A 17,495-nucleotide genomic window follows, 5' to 3' on the forward strand; every position below is an offset into this window, starting at 1 on the left:
TTTGATACACATCAATGTCATGCAGTTTAAAACTGGACAGCACCACCGGCCCAATAGCTCCTAGATCTAATGCATCTCACTGGACTAAGCTTTGCAACGATAGACTCTTCAGTCAAAGCAAACTTTCCTGTTCCAGAACATTTGTATCTCTCGTGTTATTGTGAAATAAGATGGCAGTTTGCAACACTCAACTAAACATGATGACTCAGCATGGAAGTTTAGTTCAATATGATTTTATTTAAAAATTTGCAAAGCTGAAGGAGGAACCTAATCTTTGTTAAAAGGAAGCAATTTTCACAGTATATATTTAGCCATTTTAGCTTTGTGTTGAATAATAACAGAAACCGGAGTTTCTGTTCAGTCCTCACTCCAGCACACTCAGCCAGGTGCTTGGGATCTTGTAGTAAGATAACAGGTTCCCTGGCCTGAACTCATAGGAAATCCCCTCACCCAGGTGGAATACCAGTTCGTCTCCAGGCAAACATACAAAGTCTTATTTTCATTGCTCTACCCAGGGCTCTGGAAATCCTCAATTTTAAAGTTGAGAAAAATGTGAAAGGATTCCTTAACTCATCGCCTGCAACAAACCCAGTTACTTTTAAATTCTTGACAGTTACAAGTATAAAATACTTGCAATTTATAAGATGTTCCACATTTAATGGAACAACTCGAATGTTAAAAAATTAGGTCAAGTAACATGCTTTCATGTTTTAAAATGTTACTTAATGGAACTTACTGAGACAAGATATGCAGCATTTTCTTGTACTTGGTGTTATAAACTCCTACTGACGTTGGCTACTTGATGGTCAAAAAATAAATAAAAAAAGAGAAGAAACTATATATACTGATATATAACAATGCCTGCAGGGAATGTCATGTTTTAAATTTTGTTACTGAAATTAAGCCTGGAAGAAGAAAAAAAAGATCTACAAAAAGCACATCCATGTTATTTTAAATGATGAGGTAGATTTTTTTTTCCTATGCAGTAAAGTGAACAAAAAATGCATACAACTTTCGAATCTTTTTTTTTTCTTAAAGTTCAGGTTATAGTCGCTTTCACCAACAAAACATTTATAAACTATGAGGTGGAGAGGTCATCCTCAAGCAGGCTCTGTACTTGGTGTGGTACTCAGAGATTCAACAATCAATCTTGGGTCAATCAACTCCCTCCAAAAAACAGTGATCTGAGGAAAAACACAAAATATTTGGTTTAGAGGTTTCATTTTGAGGTCACAGAAGTTTTAGTTGGTTAAAAACTTCAGTCAAGTAAATTTCCATTTGTGCAGAATTGGCTGAAGAAGACCTGGAATGATCTGAGTCCCAGTAAGCTGAGTTCAATTAGGACAGAAGCACCTGTTTACCTAGAATGCAACTACACATTAAACACATTTCACCCTTCTCTCATTTCAAGCAGGGGGTGGGATGGGCTAGGGTGTGGGGCAGCTGGTTACCCAGGGTCAAGAGGATTTGCCCAACCAGACCCTGTGGCTCAGTGGCACAAATACTCTTCATAGGCAGATGTGGCCCATTAGGGTTATTACTGGACTCCTGATGTTCCTTTGCACAGCTCTACAGTTCCTATCCTTTGCTACCTAAATCTAGGCGGTTCAGGTTTTACCAAGAGCAAACAAATACTAATACTTGGCCATGTGGATGAATCAGGAGGGCCATCTAGTGTCAGAGAAAGGTTAATGAATGACAGGCTCTGCTTCAGGCCCCATTTAATAAGGCATAGAGAGGAAAGCTTCCAAGGTTTAATTTTCCAATGTAGTTTCCAAGAATACATTTCAACAAAAAAGTGAAGAGGCATACATTGCAAATAAAGAAGTACAGGAGACTTGGCCAAATCTGCTGATCCCACAGACCCTAAAAATGTATTTTTGGAATAAATCCCTAAAAGTGTCATCTATCCTAAAGACAAAGCAAAACATAGTCTGGTTAGGGTTTCTACAAGTTTACATTTCTAAAATGTGACTTTTCAATACTGAAAGTTACAGAATAATATCCATAACATTTCAAATATAAACACCTTAAGAGGAAGCATTTTCTTAAATATAAATTCTATTTAGCTTAATGCTAGCACAGCCTCATGAATCAGTCATTGCCAGCAACTCTGGAAGTCTGGCTGCCTAAAAGCTCTAAACCAGATATTTCCTAAAATGGCACTTTAAGGATTTAAGCAGAAGTCAAAAGACAGAATCATTCATTTTATGTCATTCTTTGAAAACATCTATGCTGTTGTAAGTCACAATCACAGTAACAACTGGGAGGTAGTAGTAACTACAGGGAGGCATGATGGAGACTTCCAGGGGGGCTGTTATTAATGTTCCGCTTCTTGACCTAGGTGCTGGTGATATGGGTATGTTCATTTGTGACAATTGTTCAAGCTATATATTTAAGTATACTTTTCCCAATGTATACATCAATAAAGTTTTTTAAATATACTATTCTTTTCTACCAAAACCGTGACATAACTACGATTTTATGCAACTCTATAGTCTTCAATAAGACTTTGCTATTTGTGCGCCTTGTCACATAGGCTCTTTGAGATCCAAGATGGCACCCTAACTTGGCACTGGACACTGAAACTGCCACCCTGTAGGTAGACCAGGGATCCCAGGGCCTACATCTTTTATGGCTTTAAGATAGGCAGTTCAGGAAGCTGCAATGTCACCTTCCAGACCACCAGTAGCCAGTGGAGAGAGAATGAACAACCAAGCAAGCCCAAGAAGAGAAGCGTGCCTACCCTCTTCTCCTGCGTCACAGCGTACTCCACTACCTCAGTTCCGTTTTCGTTGTGATAAACCAAATCAAATTTCCCAGGTTCTTTCATGGCTGAAACCAGACGGTAGGAAGGAGAGACAATAAGTCATTTCCCGGTAGTGAAAATGTTCCTCTACAGGGAACTTTTATCATTAGAAAAACAACCACAAACAAACTGCCCACTGATGTATAGGCTGGGTATGCACATAAAAGCATGGAGTGCTCAGTGACAGGCGACCCTTAAAAAACCCTGTAACAAAAAAAACAAAACAAAACCTGTAACAGCAGAGGGAGTTTCTTGGTCATTTATCAGAGACAATCTTTCCTTCATCAAAAAATAAACAAGCTTGACACACTGTTATTAGTACTCTCAGAAAAAAAAAAATATGTGTAACCATTAGATAATCCAAAAGATCATTGATATGTTCCAGCAGGGAAAGGCAATATGAATTCTGCAAAATTTGTCTATCTTGCTCTGTGTCCTCAGAAATTAAACATGCTTACAACTTGGTAATACAGCAGTCCTCACTTTGTATGGTAGTGTGAGGCTACAAAAATGACCATGCAGGCTGAAATCATGCAAAACAATCTGAATAATCAAATGGGGAAAATTATCAGGACATTTTAAAAATTGTCAAAACATTAAAACCTATTGTACTGGGAGATGAAAAAAGAGTAAATATAGTACACTGTAATCTAAGACACCAGAAAGACTGAGAATTAATGTCCTATTTCTTTGTTAAGAAACTTATGTGGGTACTTGGCTTGCTTAGTCGGTAGAGTTGTGTAACTCTTGATCTTGGGTTTGTGAATCTGAACCCACACTGGTGTAAAGATTACTTAAAAATAAACATCAAAAAAAAAAAAAAAAAAAAAAAAGAAAGGAAATGTATCAAGAGTGGTTTGAATAGTGCTTGCCTTCCTGTCACGTAACAACACAGAGTAAGAATCTTTCTACACCTTGCAGAACCAACAGACTCCTAAGTGTGGATGAGCTTTGAGTATTTTATCCTTTGAGCTCTTAGCATGAACATGAAATAGCTCTCAGAGCTCCTCTGTTTCTTTTTTGCAATTGTGTGACATTTTTGCTGATGTTACTTTGGGGACCTCTTCATCCCTTTTGTTACCACCACCCTTCCTCATTTATGTCAAGGAATTCACATAAACTGCAGTGCCAACATCCCTTTGGTTAGCTGTTTCTTCTAACCCAACTTCATTTGAACTCCTCTTGGATGTAACCTCCAGAACCATCACTTTTTGCTTCTTTGTTGTACTTTCATCTTTCTTGACCAATTCCCTATCTCAATTAACTATTTTTGTAAAATGCCATGTAGGAGGCAGCACAATTACATGCATTGCTGTGTGTATGGAAACAGAGTAACAGATGCACAGTGACCAATCACCAGGAGACTTGGAAGTGATGTGATTGGTCACTAATCATGATGGGCATCTGTAATTTACAGTGATTTGTGGACCAAAAAGCTAGCAGTACTTTATGCAGTTGTTCACAGTTCACAGCATACCTAATATCATTGAAACTGTTGTTATTAAACCAAGCCAAGGTAACTAAAGTTCCTATATATATGTGTGTATATATATATATATACATATATATATGTATATATATACATATATATGTATATATATACATATATATATCAGAACCATGCAAAGTGAGGACTATCTGTATTTCTATTAGTGAACAGATAAAGCCATTTCTAGATGCTCCAAAGAAGAAAAGTCTAATTGGATGTTCTCACTGTCAATCACCTGAGACAAGCAGTACTCAGGCTGTGTCCATGGAATCTGACCATGAACAAACTTCTCTGTCCACCATTCCTAGGAAGGGAGATTTCTTCAAATAAAACCTAATCAAAAGAAAGCTAGAAAACCAATTTAAGTTATATCTAATCATTTACTTAATATAAAGGGATTTTGCTGGAAAACTTTAACTTCTGTGTACTGGAGCTTCGAATCTTCTACCCACTACAATACTTAAATACAAACAGAATACAACTAATTGCCTTAGGGTCTGCTAAAGAAAGAGGGATCTCTCCTGCTCCCTGGCCAGGAACCCCTACAACACAACACAACTGAAGCCATATACAGTAAAAGCTCTTATTCCTGGATTTTAGAACCAATAACAGGTGAGGTGAATCGGAGATAAAGCAGGGAAGCAGGGATGCCTTTGGCTTCAGGGTGTTATCCTGGAGTCCCAGGATTGAGTCCTGCATGGGGCTCCTTGCATGGAGCCTGCTTCTCCCTCTGCCTATGTCTCTGCCTCTCTCTCTCTCTCTCTCTCTTTCTGTGTCTCTCATGAATAAATTTTTAAAATCTTAAAAAAAAAAAAAAAAGGCAGGGAAGCATTTGAAATAATGTATGAGAGTGTGTGCGCACATACACTTTAGACATTTTATTTTAACTTAACATACAAAAGTATGTTCATTTGCTAATCTTTTGAAATAGAGCTGAGTAGGCCTTAGGAGCCCACTGACTAGTCATCTCTCTTTTATAAACCATATACTTAAAGTATGTCTGCAATTTCTACAATTTCCAGTTCTGAGTTGTTTTTTTTTTTTTTAAAGGAATGCAAGAATGCAAGGCAGTCTAAGTTCAGAATCTTCTAGATTTTTACCAAATTCCTCCCAATCTCTTATAGCAGATCCACCCTTGCATAATTCAATAGTAAATTTCTTAGTTACACTCTTGGGTCTGCATTCAATTTGGGTTTCACAGAAATAATTCTTTTTATAATCAGTGTATATGAGTTTATGTAATTTTTATGAAATTACATAATTACAGGAATAAGAACAACTTGCCCAACAGCTTTGAAAACAAATCCAACAACCCTTAGCAGCCACACACCTCCACTAGGAGGAGCATAGGTCCCAAGGGCTTACTCTGTGCTGGGGGTAGGTGGAGAGGGTTAGTGGAGATTTAGCCACAGAGGCCAAGGCAGGGAGCAGCCCCTGAGTATAAAGGCTATGTAGAAAGCAAAGTAGATATGAAGAGCCTAAATTTTCAAATTCTTTTCTAGAAAACTCACCAGGTAAGGATGAAAGAATTTCTATATCTACTTGCTGGGTCTCTGGATTGTGGCTTAGTATTTTTCCTTCCTTTCAAAAATAAAAGTCCAAGTCAAAAACCAACATGTGAAACACTTCAAATATACTAAAACCACCGAATTATACAATTCAAAATGGTTAAAATTGTTAATTTTACATTATATAAATTTTATCTCAGTATTCAAACTTTCTATTAATAAATCAACTTGTAGGAGAAATAAAACTCCCACACCCCAAGCCAATATTTTCCCTGGTCTAAATCATCCCAGGGGCAAGTACCACACATATAGGCATAGCTCCTGTAGCCCAAAGCCTGCTAATTATTCAAACTAGCCAATTCTAAACTGTTCCCCCATCTTGCCTTGCCTGTCCCAAGGAAATCCCAATAAAGTCCCTGGCCCAGGTTCTGGGCCTCTGCCTGCCTCTCTGCCTCTGAATGGCACCCAGATGCTTTCCCCCAGGGGCCTGCACAGCATGGCATTCTCTGCCCCCTCAGGAAATATAAGTAATAAATTCTTCTTTCATTGCACTGATTCCTGTGGTATCACTCAGTCACCTCTATTGATTAAAATCCCACATACAAGTATGTACACATGAGACAGGGTCAAGGGCAGAGGAGACTACATTCTTTGAAGACAGATTTGACTTCTGAAGCAAGCTTCAGGAAAACAGCCAGTAATTGAGCTAGATAACAGCACTTGAGGTCAAAACAAAACAAAAAAAAAAAAAAGTGGGACTGATTTTCACCCTGCAAATGGTTTTCAAAATAATTTCCAGAAAGTTCTAAAAATACTGGGAAAGTAAGCAGATAGCTTTCTAGGGTAATAACTGTGATGACCAACATCGATTTACTATGCATTTTTAAAAATCGGTATTATCTAGACTCATAATATGTAGAGGCTGTAGAACATATCAATTCTATATTTATCTCTATTTCCTCATATATCACTATGGTAAGGTGACAAAACATCCTGGTTTGCCCTAGACAGGTCCATTTACATTTTCCTTCCAGGATAGTTATTAATATAATATTAACCCTTTTCACTCACAAGGAACCTGCTTTAGATAACTTCTATGTCACCTACATTAAGGGACTAAGATGAAAAATATGATAAAATACCAATTACCCAGAACTGACCTACCAAACCCCTTCATGAACTGATTCTTCTTCTAGTTTGCTTTTGAGGAAAGGTTCTTATCAGGATTTTAAAAGTTTTACAATGTTTTAAAAAAAAAAAAAGGTCTTCCAAGGTATCAACTCAAATCAAATCTCCTTGTACTTTTTTTTTGTATTACTATGTTAACATTACTAATCATTGTTTTTCAAATGGTCTTATATTTTGCATATTACATCAAAATAAGAAATTATGCATTCTAACAAAATTTTGAAAGTGAAAAAGGGAAGGAAACATATAATTCTGTAATCCCACTGGAGTAAAACTTTTCCTGAAGTATGATAAAGCTCATGCCAATGTGAAGTCCCACACAGATGCGTAGTGAATAAATTCCAAGGATAATATTTGTGGGTTACCTGTGGTTAACAGATAATGCAAAAGGGGCCATGTTTGACCATAAGAACCTGCAATAATCCAATTATACCAACTGTTATGATGAAATTAATCAAATTTTCTGGCTGAGAACTATTTATTATTTCCTTTCAAAGTTTAGGATCTGGGGGGAGTGGCATTCAGATAAGCTTGCAAGTACTGAAGCTGATTAGAAAAAAAGGACTTGAGCAGCTCGGGTGGCTCAGCGGTTTAGCGCTGCATTCGGCCCAGGGCCTGATCCTGGGGACCTGGGATCAAGTCCCACGTCGGGCTCCCTGCATGGAGCCTGTTTCTCCCTCTGCCTGTGTCTCTGCCTCTCTGCCGCCCCCCCTCATGAATAAATAAATAAAATCTTTTTTAAAAAAGCTTAAAACTCACACGAAAAAAAAAAATAAAATAAAATAAAAAAGCTTAAAACTCATCACTGCCCTACATCCATCCCCAAGTGCAAGGAAAACCCTGGGAGCTCCACGGTGAGACTATTAAAAAGTTTACATTTTGAAAATGTGCGCATCTTCTACTTGACATTATTACTCCAAAAAATCAAAATTATCCATATTAGCAGCAGTAAATAGGACTTCAGGTTCTTTAATATAAAGACAGTTATTTTTTAAATAAACAGCCTTACCTTGTAGTCAGAGACATCAGGAGAATAATCGGATGTTAGTTCCAAAAGCTAAAAAAGAAGAAAGAGCCCACAAATACACAAGCTCTGCAGTTCCTCTCCTCTGCCCCTGAGAAAATGTGCTGGGTTGGGGTACCTACCCCACCGCTCTGGGTGCCCTACCATGAACTTGTGGCAAAACAGGGGTTCTAGTGGAAAAGGTTTCTTTGGTTTGGGGCAGGAGGCTGGGAGGGCAGGGTTTGTGATTATATAAGGCTTTTTTTATTGAGCACTTGCTATGTTCCAACACCAGGCTAAGCCATTTTTATTCATTCAGAAAACAGTAAGTAGGCACCTATTACATGCTAGGCACAAGAAGAGGACAGATATGATCTGGAAAGGCTCTGTATACATATGCATATATAATTGTGATCTGCTAATGAGTAAATTTATTCAGAGGCAGGGTAATCTTCTTTGTTATAGTTATGGTTTCAAAATATACCTTAAAAGCAATCTTTTCTCCAACTTGAGGAGCAGCTGCTAACAGTGGTAACAAACTGTAGTCCTTCTTGTGTGTCTCTATTGGATTCTGAAAAACAGCATTAGTCATGTGACTTTGTTACTGGTGAAAAAAAGCAAACCTGTGACATCTACTCCAGACACACCCCATGGGAGAAGGGAAAGAGGTACGCTCAGGAGAAATAATACTTGCCTGGATAATAGTGGATGTGTTTGTTACCATTTCATTCAATTGTTGGTTCTTCTGATATTCAGCATTTCTATTTAACACAAAGGAAACAGCCTGCCCTCGGCCTCGGCCTCTCCCCCGCATCCCCCGACCTCTAGCCCCCTTCCAAGAAAGAAGGTCCTCGCCTCTCCCCCAACCTCTGCCCAAAGTGGTGGGGAGAGTCACGTTGGGAGGAGGCCCAAGAGGGGCCTGCCTGACCCCGTTTGCGTCAGAGTGCTTCCACCCAGCAGCACTGGGAGTCTGTGCACAGGGCCCCGGGCCAGGACAGCCTCGTCCGGCAAAGAGGCCTACTGGCTTTAGGAAACCTGCAGCGCGCTCTGGGGTACTCTTCGACACTGTACACTGGTCATCTGACTCTGAGCTAGAGTCGGAACTAGAAGATGATGTTCTGGTTGTCTTGCCCTTGACAGAAGGAGAGTTAAAGCCAATTTTGGTGGCCACTTTGTTTGCAGCTGTGGTTTTGGTAGAGAGTCCTTCCTTTGATATCTCAGTTGATATTTTCTCTGAGGAATTTCTGACCTCCAAGATGACATGGCTGAGACCATCACTGGTTGATTCATGATAGGACTCAGACTCTGAGGAGGAAATGGGACTATCTTTTGTACTAATGCCTGCACCACTTTTCCTTTTGGTTTTGACCAGGCTGCTTCTAGCAGGTGAGCCCTTTGGAGGACCACCGTTGGGGATGACCCAGTCCTTCGCTGACTGTGCTTTGGAAGACCTGGAGTTCTTTGACTGTTTTTTATATTCACATTTCTCCTTTCTCTTTGGTGATTTTCTTTTGGTTTCTTCGTCATCACCATCCACTACACTACACATGGCTTTGTTTTTCCTCTTGCTTTTTTTCCTCACACTCAGATCTGTGACAGTTTTTGGTTCTAGGTCCAAAGTCTTCTCATCGTTATTGTTCTCTTGCCTCTTCCAATGCTTCTTTGAATTTTTATAATCTAGTTCAGTTTCTTCACCCTCCTCCAACTTAAATGCCCTCTTCTTTGCTTTTCTAGGTAATAAATGACTATCATCACCATTCTTGACCGTCACGGTATTCTCAGAAGCTGCTCTCTCTTCTAATTTAACTCTATCAAAACAAGAGAGAAGGCTGCAGTGAGTAATTCATAAGCATTTCTCCAGGACACAATTACATACTGAGATGACTGTAGACATTCCTGCCATCAGTTAATGAAAAAATGTCAAATCACTGAAGGATAAAAGACTCTTTTTGACAAACTGGCCTATGTGGAATCATGGTCAACTGTCAAACGACTAGTTTTATTTTATTTTTTTTAAATCTTTCTCTGTTGTTCTTTTTTTTTTTTTTAAGATTTTATTTATTTATTTATTCATGAGAGACATAGAGACAGAGAGGCACAGACACAGGAAGAGGAAGAAGGCTCCATGCAAGGAGCCTGACATGGGACTCGATCCTGGGTCTCTAGGATCACACTCTAGGCCAAAGGTGGCGCTAAACCGCTGAGCCACCCAGGCTGCCCATGACTAGTTTTATTTATTGAATATCGACTCCATCCCAAATATTTTCTAGACCTTTTCTCTCATCTAAATGCCACATGAAGTAGGTTTCCATTTTAAAACAGATCAGACAAGTAAGCAACTCAAGATCCACAGTTAAGAGGCAGCAGAAATGGCATTCAAACCGTAGTTTGTCTAACTTCAAAGTTCAATCTTTCCATGCTACTATGTTACCTATTCCAAATGGTGATAATGCAGAGTATCCACTTTTGTTTTTATATATGCGCTGCTTTTTCTTAAAATCAGATTTTACTTTTATTTTGTTGAATTTTAGGAAAGAATTCTAACAATTCATAACAGCCATTATAAAATTCCATGATAAAAAAAAATTCCATGATAACCTATGATGATTAATTTTATGTGTCAACTTGCCTGGGCCTCGGGTGCCCAGAGATTTGGTGACACACTGCTGGGTTTGTCTGTGAGGGTGCTTCTAGATGAGATTAACATCTGAATTGGGAGACTAAATCAAAAAGATCGTCCACCCTAATGTGAGTGAGCCTCATCCAATCCACTGAATGCCTGAAGAGGATCCCCTCTCTCTGCCTAACTGTCTGAGCTGTCAGCCTTCTCCTGCCTTCAGAATCAGACTAGGACTGGAACTTATACCATTGACTTCCCTGGACCTCAGGCCTTTGGACTTGGACTAGACATATATCATCAGTTCCCCTAGGTTTCCAGCCTGCCAAATGTAGATCTTGGGACCTCTGAGCCTCTATAATCTCATGAGCCAATTCCTTATAACACATTCAATTCTATATGTATTTATTATCTCCTATTTTATCTATTTCTCTGGAGAACCCTAACATACACTCCAACCAAAATGATTATTATAGTGAAGGAATTCTGTTGTCTGGTGAACTGGCAACAGCTAATTCTAATATGTGCAGTCCAATGATGGAAAGCTGAGAGTGTCCCCAATGTCAAGTATATAGTGGGGGCTCAAAATTGCCTGCTAAAAACAAACATTCTAGGGACGCCTGGGTGGCTCAGATGTTGGGTGTCTGCCTTTGGCTCAGGGCGTGATCCCGCAGTCCTGGGATCAAGTCCCGCATTGGGCTCCCTGCATGGAGCCTGCTTCTCCCTCTACCTCTGTCTCTGCCTCTCTCTTTCTGTGTGTGTCTCATGAATAAATAAATAAAATCTTTAAAAAAAAAAAAGACATTATACTTTTAATACATTTATATCTAGCTATACATTTCATCAAGTTTTCTTAGTGACCACAGAAAGATTAATCATATTTGAAAATAAGGTATAAGTGGTGGATAAGCAGATACAAGCATTTTTTTTAAATGTTTATGGGATAGTAATGCTGTGATTTATTGCAATGTGGTAGTTGGAAAAAACATCCACTATAATAATAGTGGATTATTAAATGTATTAATAAATGTATTCTTCAGAGTACACAAATACACAGATACATACAAATCAAATTAAAATCAAAGCTACTGATATCAGGATAAAGAAAGAAATAAAAGTCCCTCTATTCCCAGGATGGACCTCAGCATCCAGCAGCAAGGAAGTAGTTCTCAAATGGGCAAAAACTAGGTGGGCATCCTGTGAACCCAAGAACCACTGAGGAACTTACAGAATATTGGATTGTCCCTTGACATTCTTAATTTGTTTTACCTGTAGCAATGTTATTGCTAAATATTCAACCTTCAATTCTGAGGTAACCAATTAGGACCAAATTTTTCATCAAACTTTGAAAATGGTGGGACATCTGGGTGGCTCAGGAGTTGAGTGTCTGCCTTTGGCTCAGGGTGTAATCTAGGGATCTGGGATCAAGTTCCGCATAGGGCTCCTGGTGGGGAGCCTGCTTCTCCCTCTGCCTGTCTCTGCCTCTCTTTCTCTCTCATGAATAAATAAATAAATCTTTTTAAAAAATTAAAAAAAAAAACTTTGAAAATGGTTGCAATACTCTTGGTTCAGTCACTGTGGCTCATTAAATCACTGGAATACAGCACCTGCTGCCTTTCAGAGGAGCTTGTAACACCATCATGCTTTCAAAAGCAGCCCTTGGCCCTACCTCAACCATTCTGAAGGCATCGATCTGTGGATATTGATATGAAGGTATGACCTGTGACTACTACAGCCTCACCATCTCCTATTCCTGAGAAGAAGCATTTCTATTTGGAACACTGTAAGATTGAGAGACAAAATGTCATCCAGAGGATGAGAAACAGTTCACCTGGGTCTGCTGAGTTACCATTCCTTTTAGGGAATACACTCTCCCTGGCAATTCCTTTATTTCTCTACTTGGATCACAGACAACAAATGTAGCCGTCCTTGTACAAAGAGAAGTGAATTACCTAGGTAATTAGCAATGAAAGAGATTTAATTCCAAGAAATTTTTAAAACAGACTCTCCACCGTTCATGCACTCTTTGGACAAACTGGGTAGTATTATCAAAATGAGAGGCACTTCCTTTATTTATTTATGTATTTAAGATTTATCTATTTGAGAGAGCACGCACCCAAGCAAATGGGGGGAAGGGCAGAGGGAGAGAATCTTTAAGCAGACTCCCCCACTGAGAACAGAGCCCAACTTATGGGCTTCAGTCTCAGGACCCATGAAATCATGACCTGAGCAGAAACCAAGAGACAGATGCTCGACCAACTGAGCCACCCAGCCACCCGAAAATGCAAGGTACTCCCTTTAAGTGTGAAATTTCACTTCTAGGATTCTATCACATAGAAATACAGCCACGCCCAACTGCACAGCCAGATACCCCAAACCCACCGCCTACCAAGGCCAAAGTGATTGGATTCAAATCCTTCTTCTGCCACTTTAAGTAAATTTTTAAAATATTACCTCATTTGTAAAAATGGGAATAGTGATAATTATAATATTCAGATGAACTATCATATATGTTTAGAGCAGTGCCAGACTCTGAACAAGTAGTATCCAAATGTTAACTCTAATTTTTATTAAAACAATAATTATAAGTCCTCTGACAGCAGGAGTTGGTGGGTTTTTAATCAATTTGTCTCAAGAAATGGGGGTGAAGGCAGCCCCAGTGGCACAGCAGTTTAGCGCCGCCTGCAGCCAGGGCATGATCCTGGAGATCCGGGATCAAGTCCTGCGTCAGACTCCCTGCATGGAGCCCGCTTCTCCCTCTGCCTGTCTGCCTGTCTCTGTCTCTTGTGTGTGTGTGTGTGTGTGTGTGCGTCTATGAATAAATAAAATCTTTAAAAAAAAAAAAAGCATTCTACTTAAAAAAAAAAAAAAGAAATGGGGGTGAAATTCAATAAGAAAAGTAAAAAGGTAGAGCTGCACTCTCTTTGGGTCCCCTCAGTCCCTTCAGGCTCCCTCCTGCCTGGCTGCTGCATTATCACCTTCATAGAGGTCAAGTTACTTGACCAAGGGAACACGGCTAATGAGTCATGATTCAAACTAGGGTTCTGACTCCAGACCGTGAACTTTTAATCATTCTGCTCTCTTGCCTTTCACACAATACTGAACAAAAGTAACTCATATTGTTGGCATAAATACAGACCTATACAACTTTTTCTGGAGGCCAATTTGACAGTACTTATCAAATTTTAAAATCTGACCAAAAAGTACCTCTTCTAGGAATGTATGCTGCTGAACCACTGCCCAAGTACACAAAGATGTACAAGACCATTCACTACAGCAGTACGTACCAGTGAAAAACAGAAAACAACTGTCATGGGGGCAAGCTGGCCGGCTCAGTCAATGCAGCATGTGACTCTTAATCTTGGGGTTATAAGTTTGAGCCCCATATTGTATGTAGAGATTACTTAAAAATAAAAATCTTAAAAAAAAAAGCCATGGTCTAAATATTTGTGTCGCTGCAAAATTTATATGCTGAAATCCTAACTGCCAAATGTGATGGACTTAGGAGGTGGGGACTTTAGAAGGTGTTTATGTAATGAGGGTGGAATCCTCACGAACCAGATTAGTGCTCCTATAAGACAGACCCTACAGCCCTCCCTAGTCCCTTCTGCAGTGAAGGCACAGTGAGAAGGTGCCATCTATGAACCAGAAAGCAAGCCTCACCAGACACTGAATCTGCTGGCATCTTGGTCTTGTACTCCCCAGCCTCTAGAACTGTGAGAAATAAATGCCTGTTATTATAGCAGCCCAAATGAATTAAGATAACCTAATACATCCATTAGTAAGAGGTTGGTTAAATAAATTGACATGGTCATGTAAAAGAATACTGCATGGCATTTAAAAAGAATGATTACCCCAAACTTAACTGAGGATACTTCTAGAGACGGGGGATGTGGGAAGAATATGAGAGAAGACAAATAAGGAACTTTTTTACCCTGAACTATTTTGAAATATTTTTTTTTTTTCATCTGTCAGAGTAGAAAAAGTCAGGTTCTGGGGGCTTCAGAGAATGGGCTATGAGGAAATGGCTGTGGCACTGGGGAGAATCCTTGCAAGCCTCCTGCTCCACCGTTCTTGATTAGATTTTTCTCAGTACTCCCAGCAATCGTACAGAATCCTTCTGCGGTCAGACTTCTCTCTTCACTGAGTCAGGTTAGCTTTTGCCTCTACAACTCTCCTGTGCCATCTAACATGTCCATCAAGGAACTGTGAAATTCCCTGACCATTTGTGTTCCACGATGACCTCTCTCCCTTCTCAATCATCTTCTGCACTTAGCAGCACAACCTAGTATAATTATCCAGGCTGACTGCCTGAATCACACCAGAAGGTAATATGCAGAGGCATGAAACTAGTTATTTTGGTCTACTCCCACAATATTAGGAACCTTTAAGAAAAGAGACTATGCTTTCTTCTGTAGCTCTGAAAAAAGGTGAAATCTGTTGGAAGACAGAAAGATTGAAAATAGGAAACCACAAAAATATACAAAATTTTTCCAAATTCAGTTTTTTACTAAAGTCCAGCTGCAGAGGTATTTCTTATCACACACAATTATGCATCTGAAGTGTTTAGGAGAAATTCTGCCTGCCATTGTGCTGTATTTATTTCTTCTAACAGCTGTCATGGATTGCTTTTGACATTAATTTCATCAGAAAGAGTATAATTCCCAGGGATCCCTGGGTGGATCAGAGGTTAAGCGCCCGCCTTCAGCTCAGGGCGTGATCCTGGAGTTCCAAAATCGAGTCCCGCGTCGGGCTCCCTGCATGGAACCTGCTTCTCCCTCCGCCTGTGTCTCTGCCTCTCTCTCATGAAAAATAAAATCTTTAAAGATAAAGAGTATAATTCCCAGATGATTCATTAATTGAGGTATAACTGCAGTTAGTGAGCAGCAAATTATTAATTCATTAGACATGGTATAGTTCAGGGGCGCGGGGGTGGCTCGGTCCGTAAAGCGACCTTCAGCTTAAGTTACGATCCCAGGGTCCTGGGATAGAGCCCCACTTCGGGCGCCCTGCTCGGCAGAGAGCCTGCTTCTCCCTCTCCCGCTCCCGCTCCCCCTACTTGTGCTCGCGCTGTCAAATAAATAAATAAAATCTTTAAAAAAAAAAAAATGTAAAAAGGCAAGCTAGTTCTGAATAGGAGGGGAGGCGGTCCTTGCAATTGAATTGTAAATGTTTAGGGACGCCCGGTGGCTCAGAGGTTTAGCGCCGCCTTCAGCCCAGGGCGTGATCCTGGAGACCCGGGATCGAGTCCCACGTCGGGCTCCCTGCATGGAGCCCGCTTCTCCCTGTGCCTGTGTGTGTCTCGTGAACAAATAAATAAAACCTTAAAAAAAAAAAGAGAGAGAGAGAGAGAGAGACCCTGAATAAATTAGTCCAAAAATCCAAACTGACACGATCACGTCTTAGCATTTTACCAACACAAATCAACCACACGTATACGTTTCATACCACAACGGCGCCTGGATACTCAGCATCATTTTTTTTTTTTTTTTTACTTCTAAAAGCACATTTAAAACCATGTTCTTTTCCGAGTCGCAAGCCACAAGGTCCCAAACGCCCGTGTAGAAGAACCACAGAGCCCCCACGAGCGGCGGCGTCGGTCTCCGCAGGTCTCGCAGGAGCGCGAAGGCAGGGCGAACCGCACGCTCCGGTCCGCCTGGGCGCCGCGCACCCGGCCCCGCGCCGCGCTAGGCGGCCGCCCGCGGGTCCCGGGGCCAGCTCGGGGCGCTCGGGGCCCGCCGCTCCGGCCGCGCCGCCTGACAGCCCCGCCCCCCACCCCCGCGCGGCCTCCCGGGACCCCCCGCGCCGCGGGCCTGCGCAGGCGCGGCCCCGGCCCTCCCCCCTCCCCCCGCACCGCACCGCACCGCGGGCCTGCGCAGGCGCGTCCCCGACCCCCCGCCCGCGCCCCCGCGCCGCGCGCACCTGAGGCAGTCGTTGTCTCGTACCAGGCGCGCGCTCTCGGCCGGGGGTAAGAGCCCCCCCTCCAAGTAGAGGCCCAGGAGCGCCCCAGAACTGAAGCCGAAGCGCTGGCGGATGAGACTAATGAGATCCGTGACCACTCGGCATCTGTTCAAGTCGACAAGAAGCCAGAAGGCCGTGCAGTGCGGGGTCGCTGGCGGCGGATAATCAAATTGAAGCCGTAGCCTAACCGTCTCGGAGGCCGCCATCTTGCCCGGTGCTCAACGGAAGCCGAGAGGCTCCACAGGGCTACGGAGAGGCGTGCTCGGCGGCCCGCCCCCGACGGCCTGTTAACGTGTGCCCCCTATGGGCGCCGAGTGGCTACTACAGGCTCCGCAACCGGCGACCGCGCCGTGGGGCTTGCGGGCTTCAATTCGGGTCGTCCCTGGGCTAAGAAAGAGGATAAGTGAATTCCTGTCCCGCTGAGCTCTGTGCGGGGTCCGAATTTAGGCAACTCTCTGGATAAACAAGCACTGCTCAGGGATCCCTGGGTGGCTCAGCGGCTTAGCGCCGCCTTCGGCCCGGGGCGTGATCCTGGAGTCCTGGGATCGAGTCCCGCGTCCGGCTCCCTGCACGGAGCCTGCTGCTCCCTCTGCCTGGGTCTCTGCCTCTCTCTGTCTGTGTCTCTCATGAATAAATAAATAAAATCTTAAAACAAACAAACAAGCACTGCTTAGTAGTTGCCTTCTAAGATATTTGCTTTTGTACGGAAAAGAATCTCAAAAAACAGTAATCCCCCCCAATACATTTAATTGACAAAATTTTTCATTGTAAAGAGTTGGAAAAGATGCAATTCCCAGTGTATTGTAAATGTTGCCGTTTTAAAATAAAGCCGTATGGACGCCGAGGTGGCTCAGTGGGGGAGTGTCGGCCGCTCCGTGCGTCGTCCCTTGGTTCCAGGATCAAGCCCCACGTCGAGGGAT

At 41.7% G+C, this 17,495-nt stretch overlaps 1 protein-coding gene across 1 annotated transcript; it reads right to left on the reverse strand.

Annotated features, from left to right (window-relative positions):
- Window positions 1–217: 217 nt before the first annotated feature.
- On the reverse strand, window positions 218–16,851 carry COIL (coilin). Its single transcript, XM_025995987.2, has 7 exons — window positions 16,537–16,851; window positions 8,692–9,805; window positions 8,482–8,568; window positions 8,004–8,051; window positions 5,810–5,879; window positions 2,747–2,835; window positions 218–1,184 (listed from the first exon to the last, which is right to left on the reverse strand). Exons 1-7 carry the CDS (start codon window positions 16,779–16,781, stop codon window positions 1,101–1,103), a joined length of 1,737 nt encoding a protein of 578 aa, XP_025851772.1. The 5' UTR covers window positions 16,782–16,851; the 3' UTR covers window positions 218–1,100.
- Window positions 16,852–17,495: the final 644 nt, after the last annotated feature.

Source organism: Vulpes vulpes, chromosome 2 (assembly GCF_048418805.1).
Source record: "Vulpes vulpes isolate BD-2025 chromosome 2, VulVul3, whole genome shotgun sequence".
NCBI classification, from domain to species: Eukaryota; Metazoa; Chordata; class Mammalia; order Carnivora; family Canidae; genus Vulpes; species Vulpes vulpes.